The sequence below is a fragment of the Anser brachyrhynchus genome (assembly GCF_964034855.1).
Source record: "Anser brachyrhynchus genome assembly, chromosome: 6".
In the NCBI taxonomy this organism is placed as follows: domain Eukaryota; kingdom Metazoa; phylum Chordata; class Aves; order Anseriformes; family Anatidae; genus Anser; species Anser brachyrhynchus.
The window spans coordinates 22,191,259-22,208,027 of record NC_137700.1 but is presented as its reverse complement, the minus strand read 5'-3'; the positions used below and the strand labels follow the sequence as shown (position 1 = coordinate 22,208,027).

Below are 16,769 nucleotides of genomic sequence, written 5' to 3'. Positions count from 1 at the left end.
TCTCTTTCTTTCTACTAATGGTATTTGATCAAAAAAAAATAATCAAGTGGGATGTGAACTATGCAAGTAACAGTAATATTTTTGACTACTGTATAAGTTGATGCTGTTTGCACTCACACACACACACACACGCACCACTTCTAACTCATGAGGAAGATCCCCATTGCTGCTTTAGCCCGTTTATCTCTGGTTAAAAAGGCAAGAACCAGCTGGAAAAGACTCTGCAGCTCAGGAGCAGCCAGGGCACTTTCAAAACATTGCCTTTCCTTGGCATATCTTGCCATGAGGATGCATTTGAAGTAGGAGACTACAATCTGAACTGTTAATAAGCATCAGTGGAACTTCAGCACAAAAACAAAACCTTTAGCCTCATCCCCAACTGCCTGCATCTGGAGTCCCCTCTCTCTCCAGTACAGCAATGAATGCAGTGGCTCAGGGTGATGTGTAGTGCAGTGTCCAAGTGTGGGCTTGTGCGACAGCTTCTGAAGGTGGCCCATCAGAACCACCCCGTGCACATCCCTGCGATCGTTCTGCAGACTCCATTTATTCCTGCTGCAATCCAAATTGTTAACAAAGCTCCAAGGCAATTAGAAGATGTACACAGCACAGCTCAGCTGCATTTCCATCCAAAACTGAAATGAGCCAGCATATGCAGGAAGTCAGGAATATCAAGAGCTCCTTTATGCTTTCCGGCAGAATGACGCTGCTTTGTCACCTGCCTACTCCAAGAGAACAGAACTGATTCTCCTTGAAAAGCTTCAAAAAATAAATATCAAAATGCTTTTGTACAGAAGTCCTCATAACACAAAATATTCACCTAGCTTAAAATGGTGAAACAGCATTGTTTCTGAAGCCCAGAGGCAGCAGGATGGCAAGGGTCACTTCCTGGGTTCAGACATAAAATTAGCCTTTTGGGAAAATTAAAAAAAAAAAAACAACACTTCCAGGTCATTCAGCTCCATGCTCTAAGCAGCAGAAATATAATGGTTCCACATTATCGTTACCTGACGGACAGCACAAAACCATTTGAAGAATTACACTTTTTAAATTCAAAGAGTTCAAAGCAACTTGCAGTGCTTTCTAGAAAGATGGACTGTGCACAGATGGTAAAACATCTGACAAAAAAAGCAAAATCTCTACTATGTCAGGGCAGGTTTTAGAGTTCTAAAGAATCAGAGGACATGAGGTTGGCAGAGATCACAGAAGCTCACACAGGCTGCTCTGTGCCTTGGCCAGTTGGGGCTGCGTATCTCCCAGGACAGAGATTGTACCACCTCTCTGGGCTCCTGCTCCACTGTTTGATCTCTGTCATGGGGGGAAAAAAGAGCATTTCCTATCTTCTAATTGAAAGAAGTCTGCTTCTGTTTTCTCCATAACGAGCAGTACACATAAGACAAACATAAGTTTTTCCGTGCATCACTGCCTTAGCCTGATTATCCAAAACATGTACATCCTGGATCTCTGTTGAAGCTGCCCACAGCCATTGGCCAGCACTGCTGTAGGACAGTCCCTATACCCAGCCCAAGCCACAATCTTTCCCACCTATCTTAAACCGGATTAAAAGGAAGTGGTGGTGCTGCTATGATCCTAGGTTCTAGTCTAGAATGCAAGCAGCTCAAAGTAAAATAAAAGTATCTCCTGCAATTCTGCTATTCGCTTGTGCAGGTGCACAGGAGAGGAGGCAATTTACCCTTTGTAACAAGGTTGTGTGCTTTGGAGAAGCCACAGTAGGCTACATATCCCCATCACCACCTTTTTTATTTTTTTTCATTAAACTACCATTCAAGATAAAAAGAAAATAAGACCAAGCACTATATACCTAGTACACAAAAGAGAAACATTTTCTCTTCCCCCCAATAAGATCTATTGAAAAAATGTGAACAGCTAAAAACATCATTGATTCATCCGTGGCAATGATGTATACATCCAAAAGGAAAGGATTTTTTGTTTGTTTTTAACTGGAGCTTCAAGCTGCATATACCTGGTTTGTCTGAGTTGTACCTCACGCACTCAGGTACCCAATATACACACTTACTGCACACAGCTGCAGAGTCAACGAAGTGTAACAGAACCAGTGAAGCTGTTGGGAATACTGCTCATCTCTCTGCTACAGCAGACAATGAAATTTCCAACAGAATCCTACTGGCGCAGAAATTATGTTCAACTTGCAACTTTGTAATAAAAGGAAATGTTACCGGGAGCATTATGTCCAATTAAGTTTCTTTCACACAAAAGAAAACAGCTCCAAACAGAGCTGTGATGTCCCAGAACTCCCCCAGTGGGGTAAAAAACACCTAAGGTAACCACCGGCCATATTCCTCTGTATTTTGCGTAGGTCACTTATGGCCTCCATGGAAGCTTTGCAACATAAATCAGGAGCATGATGTGAAACACTGCACAGATAACATTCTAAGTTTCAATGTATGCGTGGCAAAATGCTGCTAGGTAAACTCTGAGAAAGGGAAAGTCACCAGGATACCAATTCAATTTGATCCCCAAACAGGGATATGTTATGTGAAAAATCAACACAGCAAAAGTGTGATGCATATCCCAATCTTCAGAAAAACTCAACAAGTTTCATTTTGCATCCTCACCAAACATAATACAATGAACCTCTGTAAAATTAGCTAATAAGGACGGAGTCTGGAACTTGTTGTAAAGATGCATTTGTCTTAATAACCTTCAGGTATCAACAGAGTCCTCAGAGATCTACAATTAGCTCTGCATTAGAAGACAATCTTTTTGGCAAGTTCATTACCTCACCCTTAGCTTTTCAGAGCCAAGGAAAATTTTATGGCATTCCCCCCCACAACAGCTAAAGAGACCAGAACAACATCAAGCATGTTTTGCTTTCTTTTTTCTACTTGACTTTTATCTATTTTCCAAATTAAACAACAAAATATTTAAGCTAAATTGAATCCCCAAGTAACATCTGTAGTTTTTACAGTTGCTGTGTTTTGATTTGTCTTTTAATGTTGAATTGGTCTAATAAAACTCGTCAGCACTTTTAGCTTTTCCTAAGGCAGCAGAATAAGTCATTGGTGCCAAACAACACTGTGGGGCATCTTCAACATGTGACATGGGAGGATCCTAGAAGTAGAGGGATTTCTCAATAAGCTGTACACATCATTTTCAAGGGTAGTAACCGTATCCCAGGTTAACGAAGAAAGTTTGCTACATTTCTGGAAAGATAACAGCTGCAGTGAAAAAGTTTCCAAATCACCTCTGTCAAGCACAAACTTAAAACACGTTGCTAGGTAAAAGCAGTATTATATGCATGATGGTTACCTACTGAGGAAGGCAGCAATTAATTTAATCTGGAATACAACAGCAGTAAGACAAAGAAGCAACAAAGTAACTAACTACTCTGAATAAGTTGTTCCAAACAGGGAAGTCTCTCGCAATTCCCCACAGTGACTGGGAGAACAAGATCAATTAAGTTTTGCTAGGTAAACAAGAAAAAAAATGCTTTTTAACTCCTCTTCTGGTGAAACAGGATCAAACCACTTGGGCATGCTATAATGCCCTTCGTTAGTGGTTAACTGAACTCTCTCTCTCTGCTGGGCTTGAGGCCACTGTAGTTGTGGGAGATGCTTTAGAATGATGTCCCAGGGTGCCTTTCAGCAGTATAATGCTGTGACATAACAGTAAATTAAACACTAGACAGCTCTTCTTATTTCACTGTGGTACAATATATTTCAAAAGAAGTGTGTAATAATTTAAGGGTTTGGAGTTTGGTTTGTTTTGAGGATACGAAGATCTTTATTGAAAAAGAGGAAATTATTTGAACTGTTCTTGTTAAGTATTATAAGCTAAGAAAAAAAAGAATAGGGAAAAAATATAAAAAATAAAAGCACTAAGTAATTCAGTAGCTCTTTAAACTCTTGTTGACTTAAGTGGATAGGACAGAAGCATTTATGAGTTATATAGCTTAAATCATAAGCAAATTAAATCATAACCTGTATGCCTACCCTTTTAATTCAGAGTGAATATCAGATTGCTGTATTCCTAGAAAATCATTTCTATTTAAATTACCCTTAAGTAACAGTAAAGAATATGAATGAGGTTACTAAATCTATATGCTACATACTGTTTTCCTTCTTTAACATCTATATTATTCTTAGGATTAATTTATTTTCAGGTTAGCATACTTAAATTATCACACCACCTGACCCACAGTAATGGTGCTCTTAGCCCATGGCAAAAAATACCTTGATTTACAAAAAAGAATTGCTAAAATAATTTGAATTTGCCAAGAAAATGCATATGGACACTTCACACGAATCACCCCTGTGCAAAAACACCTAATAATAGAGAAATTCACAAATCTGAACCTAAAAAGCATTTATTTTAATTCTTTATGCTTTTTGTCTCTAAATGATGCATTTGAACAGATAATAGGCAGTGTTCTATATTATTAAAATAAAACAGTAGTAGTATCTTTTTAAAAAGTGTTTGGTTTTGTTGCTTTTGTTTTTAAGGTATAAATGTAATTAATATAATATTTATTTATTTATTATTTATTATAGTTGGAATGTCTCTGTTGAGAGTAGCTTAGCTATGCCTATGAATATTTCTTAGCAATGAATCTATTAGGTGCAAATGTGCAGGAATAAATATAACTACCTATCACACACTGAAAAAGCATGCCAAAAAAAAAAAAGATTAAGTGTGTGAACAACACCAGAGAAGAAGGGATTATTGACTGATGATTAAGAATTATGCTGATAATAGTGTGGCAATGAAAGAAAAGGAAATATAGCTGTGTTTATGGGGCAAGCAAGGGTCATTGGCAGAAAGGATAATCTATGACAGGAAGTTTTCAAGTTTAGAGTTTCTTTATGATGTCCAATAGCAACCTCTTATTCATTTATTGTTTCAAAGTCAATATATATATACACCACAAAAAAAATATATATATATACATACTTTAATTAAGGGAAAAAAATTACAGGGCACATACCTTATCATTAGGATTGTACTGGATGACATATTCTATCTGGCCGTTTGGACCATCATCAATGTCAGTAGCACCGTTGTTTCCAGAAAACCCTGTAAAGATGGTTGTTCCAACTGGAGTTAACTGCAAGAACAGGGAAAGGCAAATGCATATTAAAACCCAAAACATAAAAGAAATAATAGAGGATTCATTATCAAGTGCATTTTTTTTTCCCATTGCTCCAGTCTATAAAACAAGGCCGACATTCTCTCCTCCTCTTTACTCAGCCTGGAAATTCATGAGTGAGCAAATATTTAGACACAACATACTCAGAAACTACATTAACTGATGCCAAGGGTCACATAGAGCGAAACAGAAATTCCAATTTTTATTTCACAGATCGTCTGTGTAGGGTCAGCATCCCATGTGTATTTTGAAAAAGATGAAAAAATATTAATGAAAAAATATAAACGGATAACAATTAACTAAAAACTACTTTTTTTTTTCAGACTAAAGAAGGAAAATGACCTGCAAAGGTAAATAGAACTTCCTCAGCAGTGGCTTTGTAAGAATGTGAGTAGCACCAAATGAACCTTACACACACACACAGAGCTTTATGGCTTTAAATATAGGTGAGATAGAGGTTGTTTCTCCAATACTTTGTTGGCAGCAACTGAATACTCACAAAATTATATTCTGAAAATTAATCAATTTATAACTATCCTCAGATAGATAAACTGCGTGAAATCAAGACCAATTGAGATTAAGGACAGAAATCCAACTCACGTTTTAGGAGTCATCATTTCTGAATTTTAATATTGAGAGAACTTTGCAAGTAATAACCCTGAAAACCAAATGAACAAACAGCTCTGGATTCAACACAAACACTCCTCCTAGCCATGCCTCCTGCTGCTGTTCTCTTAGTACACGAGAATTTTTGGTCCTTGAATTCATTCGCAGACCCACTGACCCCTTTCCTCCCTCCAAATTTCACAATTAAACCTATGGGGTATAAAGAAGTTTGAAGTTTTAAGAGAAGGTGCAAAGGAAAAAGGGTCATTCAGATGTCTGTTGGCTGACAGCGCAACACCAAAGCTGTGTCCCCTCAACTAAAAAGCATACCATAGTGGTAAATGCTACAGCATGCGTGCAGGGGAGAAAGGGCTTTTTATGTTTTGCTAAGGGGATAAAAGAACAAAGCAACCTGAAAACTGCGCTGGGCAATATATGCGTGTTTTCACCCTCCCACAAGTAGAGGGTGGGTTGACCTCAGCCTGCCGCCAGCCCTCTCATCCCCCCAAAAAGGACAAAAGGAAGAGAGGATGAACAGGCTCCTGGGTTAAGTCAAACACAGAGATGTCACTTTACCAGCTATCGTCACAAGGAAAACAGATGCAACTTGGGGAAAATTCGTCTAAATTACCAATTAAAATAGATTCAGATAGTTTAAAAAAAAAAAAAAGAGCAAGCAACACCTTCCCCATCCCTGGAGGTGTTTAAGGAAAGGTTGGATATGGTGCTTAGCGACACGGTTTAGTGGGTGACATTGATAGTAGGGGGATGGATGGACCAGATGATCTTGAAGGCCTTTTCCAGCCTTGATTCTATGATGCAAATTCCCCATGCTTCTGTCAGAAAAAGCTTCAGTGCTTGCAGACAAAACACAGGAGCGTCTCTGAAGACAAGGCCATCGCAGCAGGCTGGCAGTGGCATGGTGTGTGCGGTGTGACGTGCTTGCCAGCTCTGCTGCTCGCCCAGGTTAGCTACGGTAATTGGCAGCCATGCCCCTGCTCCACACCTGTACCACCAGCATGCCCTCAGGAGAAGAAAGAAGCTGCCAGCTGCAAACAAGTGACAGCTCTCCATAAAATAATCCCTTCTGAATGCACGTCTGAGCAGCCATGTCATAGCAGGGGAAGCCCGGGAGCACGGCCGCCTAGCACGGTGGCTGTAGCACTCCGCTAGCTGGACGCTGTGCGCCGAGGGAAAGGGCTGAGCTCCAGCCTGGCACCCCCGATGGCGAGAGCACCCTAACCAGGCTCTGCACAATGCCGGGGTGCTAAGGAGCAACTGGCCCTGTGCGAGTGCTCAGAGCTGAAGGACACGGCGCGGCATGTGCTGCTTCCCAGAGGGGGCTGTGGGCCTGGCTCCCGCTGAGCTCTGCCAGCAGCTCTGCTCAGCAAGACTTGCTCTGTTTCAACCAGAACGGCAGTATCCAGCTCCTGACAGGGTGCAGATAACTGATGGCTAACATAAAAAGGCTCTAGTGCTGTAAACCACATCATTAAGTGATAACAAAGGAGACAGTTGTAAAAATGAAATAGCAGTATACACCAGAATTACAATTGCATGCTCTTCCAGTAAAAGTCAAAAGATAAAGTCTTGGATTTAGTGTGTTGCATCCAAAGTAACTGACTGCGGATGTGCAGACCTTCGTGAACCTGATATGCAGGTTTCTAGTTTATCTACATTATCTTTTATGCAATACAGATTACGTTAGAAATGAGACTGAAAAAATCCCCATCACTCACTATTCCTGAAAAACAGGAAAAAAGTAACACTAACTCAGCTTTACAGGCTGCCCTAGATCTCACGTCAGAGATTAGTGCAGCCTCTGCAAAAATTCAGATGAGATCATTCCTAAACATCTCAAACTCCATATGTAATCATTTGAGAGAGGCACTCCGCCTTCAAAGCTACACAGTATTTTTACACTAAGAACTCCAATTGTGATAATTTTCCACTAGCAGCATTGCTTTTACCCACATTTTTGAGGGTTTTCTGACAGACCTGCCATCATTATATTTTGACCAGTAAGGAGGGAAGGTGCAGAGCCACAGAACAATCTGAATTAAGCTGGAAACTGGAGGCAGCTTGCTCTGCTGTGAAGGAAAGTGGGACCTGGGCATGCAGGAGGGCAGGCTTCATAGGTCTCCTACAAAGGCCCTCAAATGCAGTCAGCAAAACTAACTTTTTTTTTTTTTTTAACCTAATATAAACAGCCCACATGGTAGCCATCCAGATGATAGCATAGACAGCTGAGTTACCTGCTCTTTATCTGTCTTTACCTGCTCTTTATCTGTTGACAGCAAGTTGAATATGAGCCAGCAGTGTGCCCTGGCAGCCAGGAGGGCCAACTGTGTCCTGAGGTGCATCAAGCACGGCATTGCTAGTCAGACAAGTGAAGTGATTGTCTCGCTCTGCTCTGGTGCGGCCTCACCTCCAGTACTGTGTGCAGTTCTGGGCTCCACAGTACAAAAAGGACGTGAAATTACTGGAGAGTGTCCAGAGAAGGGCTACAAAGATGGTGAGGGATGAGGAGCGGCTGAGGTCACTTGGCCTGTTCAGCCTAGAAAAGAGGGGGCTGAGGGGAGACCTCATAGTGGTCTACAGCTTCCTCATGGGGGGGAGCGGAGGGGAAGGCACCGATCTATTCTCTTTAGTGACCAGTGACAGGACCCATGGGAATGGTGTCAAGCTGCAGCAGGGGAGGTTCAGGCTGGATATCAGGAAGAGGTTCTTCACCAAGAGGGTTGTTGTGCACTGGACCAGGCTCCCCAGTGACGTAGTCACAGCACCAGGCCTGTTGGAATTTAAGAAGCATTTGGACTGTGCTCTTTGTCACATGGTCTGAATTTCTGGGTAGACCTGTGTGGAGCCAGGAGTTGAACTCGATGATCCTTATGGGTCCCTTCCAACTCGGGATATTCTATGATTCTAAGTCACACACTTGAGAAATGTTTCTTTGAATCCATCATTATCTTAGTAAGAAGCTCAACAAATAAGACTACAAAATAAATACTAAAATTTAATGCTCCTAATGTGCTGTATCAAAAAGCAGAAAGCCACTGGGTAATACCACGTTGCTAAAAAAAGACATTCAACAGTGTTGGAAAAGGATATATGAAATCCAAACCCAAATATGAACTACTGTAAGAAGCCTCCTAGGGCAGAGCAAAATAAAAGAAATCTGATGAGGTGACAGACAGCTTCATAACAACATACTCTACAGTGCATACATACCTCACCAGGAAAGCTATCAAGAAATCTTCCCTGCAATTCTCAAGCAAGATGAATATTTAACAAACAAATAAATGCATTTTGGACATCAAATGGCAATGAAACAGTAATTATTTCATGCTTTACTGTATAACAGTCAATACATAGCTCATACACAGGAAGATCTTAGATATCCTTCATATAAAATTCCCTCCTACCACCAGTTTTCTTCTACTAGACTCCAGCTTAGCATATGAACTACTGATCTTGTCCTAAATTGGGAGCAAACTATAAACTTGTTCTACATATTTTTTCTGCTTTGGGCCACAGAATGCACAACTGAGAACTCAGTTCATGTTATAAACTGTGACTTTATTAATGACCGTTCTTTATCAACAAGAGTTATCCCACTGTTCTTGTTTAAAGAAGGATTATTTATGTGAACAGCCATTTACAAAGAGCATCCCTGTGAATAAAGACAGATAACATGGGAAGGAAAGGCGTATTTTTCTAATGAATATTATGGAGGTGTTTAAAACACACATATAAAGGCTGAAACCTAGGCGTAGGAAGAACCTAGGCATAGAAAACCTGTTTCTCCATTATTTTAGCAAAAACTTCCATCCAAAATGAAAATCTTTCCAAGGACACCTCTATTAGTGTAAACAAAGTTTGCATTAGCTTCGATGAATAATTGAATTCAATTAGCTACTTTCTTCAGTAAAGACTGCATCTGCCAAAAACAACAGTAATGAATTACAATAGTGAAATCACAGGAAATTAAATGGTACACTGCAAATTTCTCAACTTTAACAGATCTGTAATTCTGTATATATGAATCTGACCCACATCCAAATTAAATGATTCAGCTGTTGATCTAAGCAAGGAGTGAATCCTACCACTGACTCTGCCAGAGAAGCCATGCAAGAGGAAGCAACCAAGACGACATCTTCAACACGGAAGGAAGTTTGTTCCTACACTGAAATGGCAAAATTGAGATTATATTTATATAAAATACAGACAGATGTAACTTTCAGTCACTAGTCAAAGGTTGTGCTTGAATCCCAGGCTTCCTTTGGCAAAGGGAATTTCTTCACAGGTTAAAAACAACATAGAATCATAGAATCATTAAGGTTGCAAAAGACCTCCAAGATCATCTGGTCCATCCATCCCCCTACTATTAATGTCACCCACTAAACCATGTCCCTAAGCACCATATCCAACCTTTCCTTAAACACCTGCAGGGATGGTGACTCCACCGCTTCCCTGGGCAACCTGTTCCAATGCCTGACTAACAGATTGGTTGGAAAAATCCAACACCAACTCAAAGACTGGGGAGGAAGAAATATGTCTAGGGTGGGGTTCCTGGCTCCTTTAGTTTGCTTCTCCTTTTCGGACTGGAGCAGGGTCCAAAAATGGCTCCAAAAAGCGTCCATAGAGCCCCACTTGTCCCACTTCCATTGACATCCCTACCTCACATAATACCTTGGTGAGAATTTTTTTCTCAGTATTAAACTTTAGTATCTCCTACAGAAAGGGACTGAAGATACACAGGAAACCAACAGTCGACCACTGTGAGTTTCTTATTTTATGCACGATGGACTACTGGGAACCATAAAGAAAAACAGGTATCAGCATTAGCAACAGTCTAAGCATCATTTCTGTGGGAATTCATTGTGGTGAAAAAGAACCAAGTGGTGATGACAGAAAACGAGTAAGATTTCAAAAGAATGTAATTATACAAATAGGGAGGAAATGCATATAATAAATCTTACTCTTCCACAGTCAACAACTTTAATGCTTAGAAATTTCCTTCAACATGATTTATGTCTCTTAGAAATCTAGATGCAGACAGGAATGTTCAATACTTCCATAAAACATTCTGAAAATAAATTTTCCTATTATTGCCTATTTACAAAGTTAAAAATGAATAATTTTTCACAGTGGCCCTAAACAGCAGAGCAAAGGAATAATTACAGTTAATCATTCTGAGCTAATATTGTTTTGATCATGTCTACCTGCAGAGATTAATTATTTCAATACCATAAGGAAAAAGATATGAATAATTACACCAGAAGCAATGAAAATTCAGCATAAGTTATAATCCTCAACAGCACAAAGTCAAAGTTGTAAGACAGCTGAAGTTCAAGAAACATTCTTATTTTGCAAAGACTTCCTCTCTCTGCCAACTTAAGGAAAAATAATATTAACCCTAAAATAATGGTTTACAAGGGACAAATTGTTATCGGCTATAAGGGTATGTATGCACTCAGTAACAGTCAGTAATTCAGTAACACTGAATTCAAATATTACTGAAATAGCTCCACTAACATTTCCAAACAAAAACTGTTACTAAACGCCACTGAGATTACCAAAATATTTGAAACACTTGAGTAAGGCCCACATGAAAAATTAGTAATAAAAAAAAGTCTTCTGAAACTCAGGCAATGAAGAATTAGAGCTGTATTTAGATGCTATACAATTTGTAAGGATAAGTTGTGTTTAACACAGAACACAGCCAACCACAACTGTGTCTTAGCTGTACAAGATTTTAGTGTCCAGTCCCCATACAAGGCTACATGTTTTTAAAACCCTTGTGGCCATACTAATATATTTGTCCATGCCGTGATAGTAGAGTTGTAAAATTCTTTTCAATTTCTAACCATAAGCTTTCCGGACTTCCAAAACTTGGTTTAGATATACTGTAATAGCAGATATCTCTGGGTCACTAATACACATGGTTGAATGTAGCCCCAGGCTAAAGTCATCTTGTCAGGTTTTTTTTCTCCTAAATAATGGTGTGACATTTTCATGTAAATATATATAAAAGCAAAGGAAATAACTGTAGAATATTTCTAATATTAGCACTGTTAAGGGCATATCTGAATTATTTCCCAATTCTGTCTCATAACCTAGACAATTATAAATAGTCAATAGCTTAATTACCATCTTTTTGTTTGTTTTACTATAGCTGATGCACAAAATGCCACTTATTTGTGAGCAGATGGATCATCTGTGTCTACATTAGATCCCTACAATGAGTATTAGGACCAGAGAGAACAGATAATTTCATATGTGGATATATACAAATATAGGTATATACATACTCAAATAAATGTAAGTGTATCTAAATATATATATGCACACAAATACATGTAAGGTTACTCCTTTGCTTGCCTTTAAAATGCAAGGTATTTTTTTCTCTTTGTTAACTACCTCAAACTAATTAGATAGTTCATTTATAAATGTTCAGATAATATTTTGTTCAAAAAGCATATTGTTATTTTAGAGAAGGAGATATTCTATTTTATTCTTTAAGGAAGCTGAACTTTAAAACCAGCTTTAATTGTAATTTAATTGGGAACACCAGCACTGCTACTGAAAGCTAACCCATCAAGTCAAGCAAACATTACAGGCTCCATAAACCCTAACAAGAACACAAGAGCAATCGTACAGCAGCTACATACTTTCAGTAGAATAATTAAGATCATCCTGAAAAAGATATTTTCTCAATAAACATGTAATGTTCATTTTCACACTTAGATGCAAAAGATGAGTTTTAAAACCACACATGGAAGGAAACAATTTCTCTACACATTTTAATTCTGGATCACCTTGCCCAAGGGTCTTGTATACAAGAATGTGTGTGAACGACAGAAGAAAACAATTCCCTAAGAATCATTTGACAACAGGCAAAACAGGCCCAAATTATACAGGCACTATGGATAGAGATTTATCAGGATTTTCAGGATCCTAATGAAGATTTCTGAATAAAAGAGAAAATACAGCTTTTCTCATCTCAGTGCCAGACGTCAAGGCATATATATATATATATATATATAGAAATGATATGACAAAAAAAGTCTATAAATAAACACCTTGATAAGGGAAGGAAAGGATTTTTTTATTATTATTTTTTAAATAAGACCGACCACATAGTTATAGAATTAATAAGTACACATATTTTGAAGGATTTTGAAGTTTTTTGTAGGCATGCAGTTTTACTCTTTTCATGTTCACCCACTTTGGGATGAATTTGTAAGTAGAAGGAAGACTGAAGAGAGTATTACCACTTAAATACTGAGGTATCAGAAAATAGGTATTAATGACAAAATTCTCTACCCCTCAAATGAATGATGGCTTTGAAAATCAACTAAATGCTACCATGGCATTTCTGAATTGACACCTATGCAACTCCTAATACTGGCAGATGCCTCTGACAGGATGCAAAATTTTGACACGAATTAGTTGATGTTTCTTGCAGTAAGAATTTTAAGATGTTTGTGTTCAAAAGAAACTGAGAAAGGAAAAACTGGCCAAGAGCCGTTCCTTACACTGGCTTTGGTCTACCAGGTTTTACAGCTACGAGTGGCTGGAGCTCGGCAGAGCTCTAACTCTCTGCATGTTTCCCAGTCCTTACACTCTTCCTTGAGCATCTGCAGGGGCAACTGACAGAGAAAATGCACTGGGCCAGGGGAGCTTTTTGTCTAACTTGCTCCTCTTTTTCTAACCAATCTAGTATAAAAAAATTCAGATAATTTGATATAAACCAAGACAGACGCTACTCTACCAAACCCAACTCCATTTAAGCTTTCTGGAAAAGTATGAGCTTAATTTTGATTCATGTCTTTATGAAAAGACATGTGAAACTCGGATTTATGTTGGCATTAAAGTAGCCCTCAATTTCTTATATACATTAATTTTAATATGTTGTGGGCACTCAAAATAAAGAACATTTGACATAGGAAGCGCTTTCTCCAAAATATGATTTACCTTTTGACATTTCTGATACTAAAAAAAAATCAACCAATAAGTAGAATCTAGTTAGAGTTATGTCTTGCATTACAGTTACCAATAAGTATAAAAATATTTAAGTATTTTGAAAAATCTTTGCCCTAGACTTTACTCCCTAAAAACATTATGGAGTAACTCCAAAGCTGAAATTTTGGCCTGGCTTTCCTTGCAGAAGGATGTGTACGTGGCAAGCCTGATGCTTCTTGGAGACATTATGCCTACAAAGTACATACTGACAAGCTGGCTAGTACAGCAGTCATAAATCCAATGCTAACTGTGTATGCACAAATGGATTAAACAGCACACGTGGAATGTCTACCTGATGTTTTCATACAAGCACTAGTGATGGTAATATCGTTATAAAGCCACAGTGCATGTGCTCTTCAGCCCATGTGGACAGCCAGAGCCAGGGCAGCTGGCAGGAGAAACCACCTTTGCACAGCCATGCAAAGCACCTGAACAAGTCCTCAATTGGATACAGACCAGGTACTTGTTAGAAAAAACAGGTGTTTTTGATGCTCACATGTATGGTAGCTGTAAATCTAATTGTCCTTTGATTTGGTTTACATTATGCATTTAAGAGAAATTTCTGTACTTTTTAGTTTACAAGTAAACTAAACCCAGAAAAATATCAACAATCCAAAACCAAAAACCGCTAAACCCCCTTTCAGTGCTTCCCTGTAGTTAAAATTCACTAGGAGCAGTGCCAATTACTAGCAAAATAAACTATCATTAAAACTGTAATCATTCACTAAAACCTTTGAGAAAGTCTGAGATGCTTTGTGATTTTTTTGTTGTTGTTGTTAATTAATGAGAGCATTAACCCACTGGGTACTGCTGAAGGGCACAGGGGTGCCGTGTCAGGAGCTATAAGCATAACAGCAATGAAATGAAACAAAGAAGCTAATTAAAACAGGACTGCAGCTGGTGGAAAGAGCAAGACTGCATTTTACCCAATAGTAATTTGAATAAATAGTCACAGATATTTGGAACACTGCTAAATTTCTTAATATCAGTTATTTTAAATGGCGCATTTTTCTCTCTGCCTTTTAGACTTCTTTCTAATTATGGAAAATCCTTACCTCTTTAGTGTTACAGCGCTGATATACTATCTGCACTCAGATAGTATATCTGAATACAGATATACTTTTGTGCACATCTTGGAACTGATTACCTGCATCACAGCCAACTTGAAAACAATTTATAAGCCTAAGGAGGACTTGACAAGTACTCATACAGTTTTTTGTGACCCTCCCCCCAGTTCTGGTGGTAAGACATACAGGTGGAGGGACTGCTGAAACTTGTCTGGAGGGAGATCCTGACAATTTAAAAGGTGCTTAAATGATATATAAATGAAGATCAAACAGTGAAGGACAGCTACACGCTCATACAGAGGCATTATGTTTTCCTCTCTGTATTCCCTTAGTACCTGGCTAGAAGCAGTAATACCTCAAAAATGTTTCAATACCAGGGTCACAAACTGCTGGAGCTGCCTGAAACAAGAGAGATTCAACGCTCTTTCACTTTTTGGTATCTCCATACGTGCAAAGCTTCATAGTTAGAAAATACACATGCTTAACTGAGGTTAGTTTTGACTTAAGCTAATCAATTATATTTAAACAAAATATTCTTTTCACAAGCTGAATTCTTTACATAAAACCAAACTTGTTTGGTAAGCCCAGCATGTAGGCAAAAGAAATCTCAGCAGTTTTTCCTCCCAAAAAACCACATGATTTATGTCCCCTAAAATAGTATGGTGAAATGGCATATTTCGTTTTCACAGTGTAACAACCTTCAAAAATAATATTCCTGAAAAAAAAAAAAAAATATATATATATTCTGAAATTAGATTTGGAGAAAAGGGACTTAATGCACAAGCCAGAAAATGTTCACAAATTTATTTATTAAAGTTACCAGTTGTAGCAATTGGTGTCCAGAGCTGAAAATCTTTTCTTGGCAACCCGAAGAAGGAACTGGTCCATTACTCACAGAGGTTCTGCATTACAGTGCTGGAGGGCAGCAGGGCTCTAGTACAAACTTAGCCAGACATTCACTTAATATTCCCCACATCATCACCAGCAAAGAGACCAAAGGTATATATACAGGTACTGTATATACAGAGACCAAAAGGTATATATATACATAAATAATAGATATACACCTGTATAACCTTATCTCATTTTTAGGTCTCTACTCAAAAATAACGTGGGGTTTTCCTTCATTTCTTATCTTTATATTTTGGTCTTAATTAGTCCTGAACTCATCAGCCAGCTTTCCCACCCCTGCATCACTTGCCTACATGCTTGGTCACTTAAAGCAGAAACATCCTAACAGAACATGCTGCTGACACATTGGGAAGCTGCATCTCTCAAACATAAAACTAGGAAAAAAATTTTGAAACAACAACACTACTAAAACCCAACAACATCAAACCATTTGTGCTCTTTCACAAATAAATAAATTAGTGCTCTGGTATTTAACAGATTTATGGTAATTCTTCCCATCTTTACACAGAGAAGACAGATCTGTCTTTCCATTCTCCTCTTAGTTTCACTCTGGACATTTCCACTTTTGCACATACACTCCCCACTTCCACTTCTTATTATAAAAGCCCCCAAATACTGATTTACTGCAAGCACAAATCCTTTGTACTGGTTACTAGCAGATTATTCAATCTTTAATGAGAATAAAAAATGCAGTGTAAATTGTACCATCTCAAGAAAAACAAAACCAAAAACAAATCCTTCAAACAACCTGGATTAGTCCAATCCAAAGACTTCTGTTCCACTAGAAGATAAAGACTTCAATTCACAGGCACCATTTTAAACAGTGATAAATTGCACTTTACCAAGCTTCAATATCCCTAATAAAAACTTCTGAATTATTTGCTCTATATTTCTCTTTCATTAATATATTTGTTTTACTTTCAGGTTTGTTGATAAAGCTGTATAATGCAGTAAAACATTTTGTAATTTAATGTAAATTAGTGCTACTACTCAATAAGCCATAGCTTCAGATTCTAGTTTCTTCCATTATA

General features: G+C 38.3%; 1 protein-coding gene across 30 annotated transcripts in view; it reads right to left on the bottom strand.

Annotated features, from left to right (window-relative positions):
• Positions 1-16,769, bottom strand: part of PCDH15 (protocadherin related 15) — a 539,977-nt gene that overhangs the window by 250,974 nt on the left and 272,234 nt on the right. For all 30 annotated transcript variants that reach the window (XM_080598442.1, XM_080598431.1, XM_080598457.1 and 27 more), the window contains one exon: positions 4,964-5,083. In XM_080598442.1, coding sequence (XP_080454568.1) covers positions 4,964-5,083 — 120 coding nt within the window. The remainder of the gene's footprint in view (positions 1-4,963; positions 5,084-16,769) is intronic.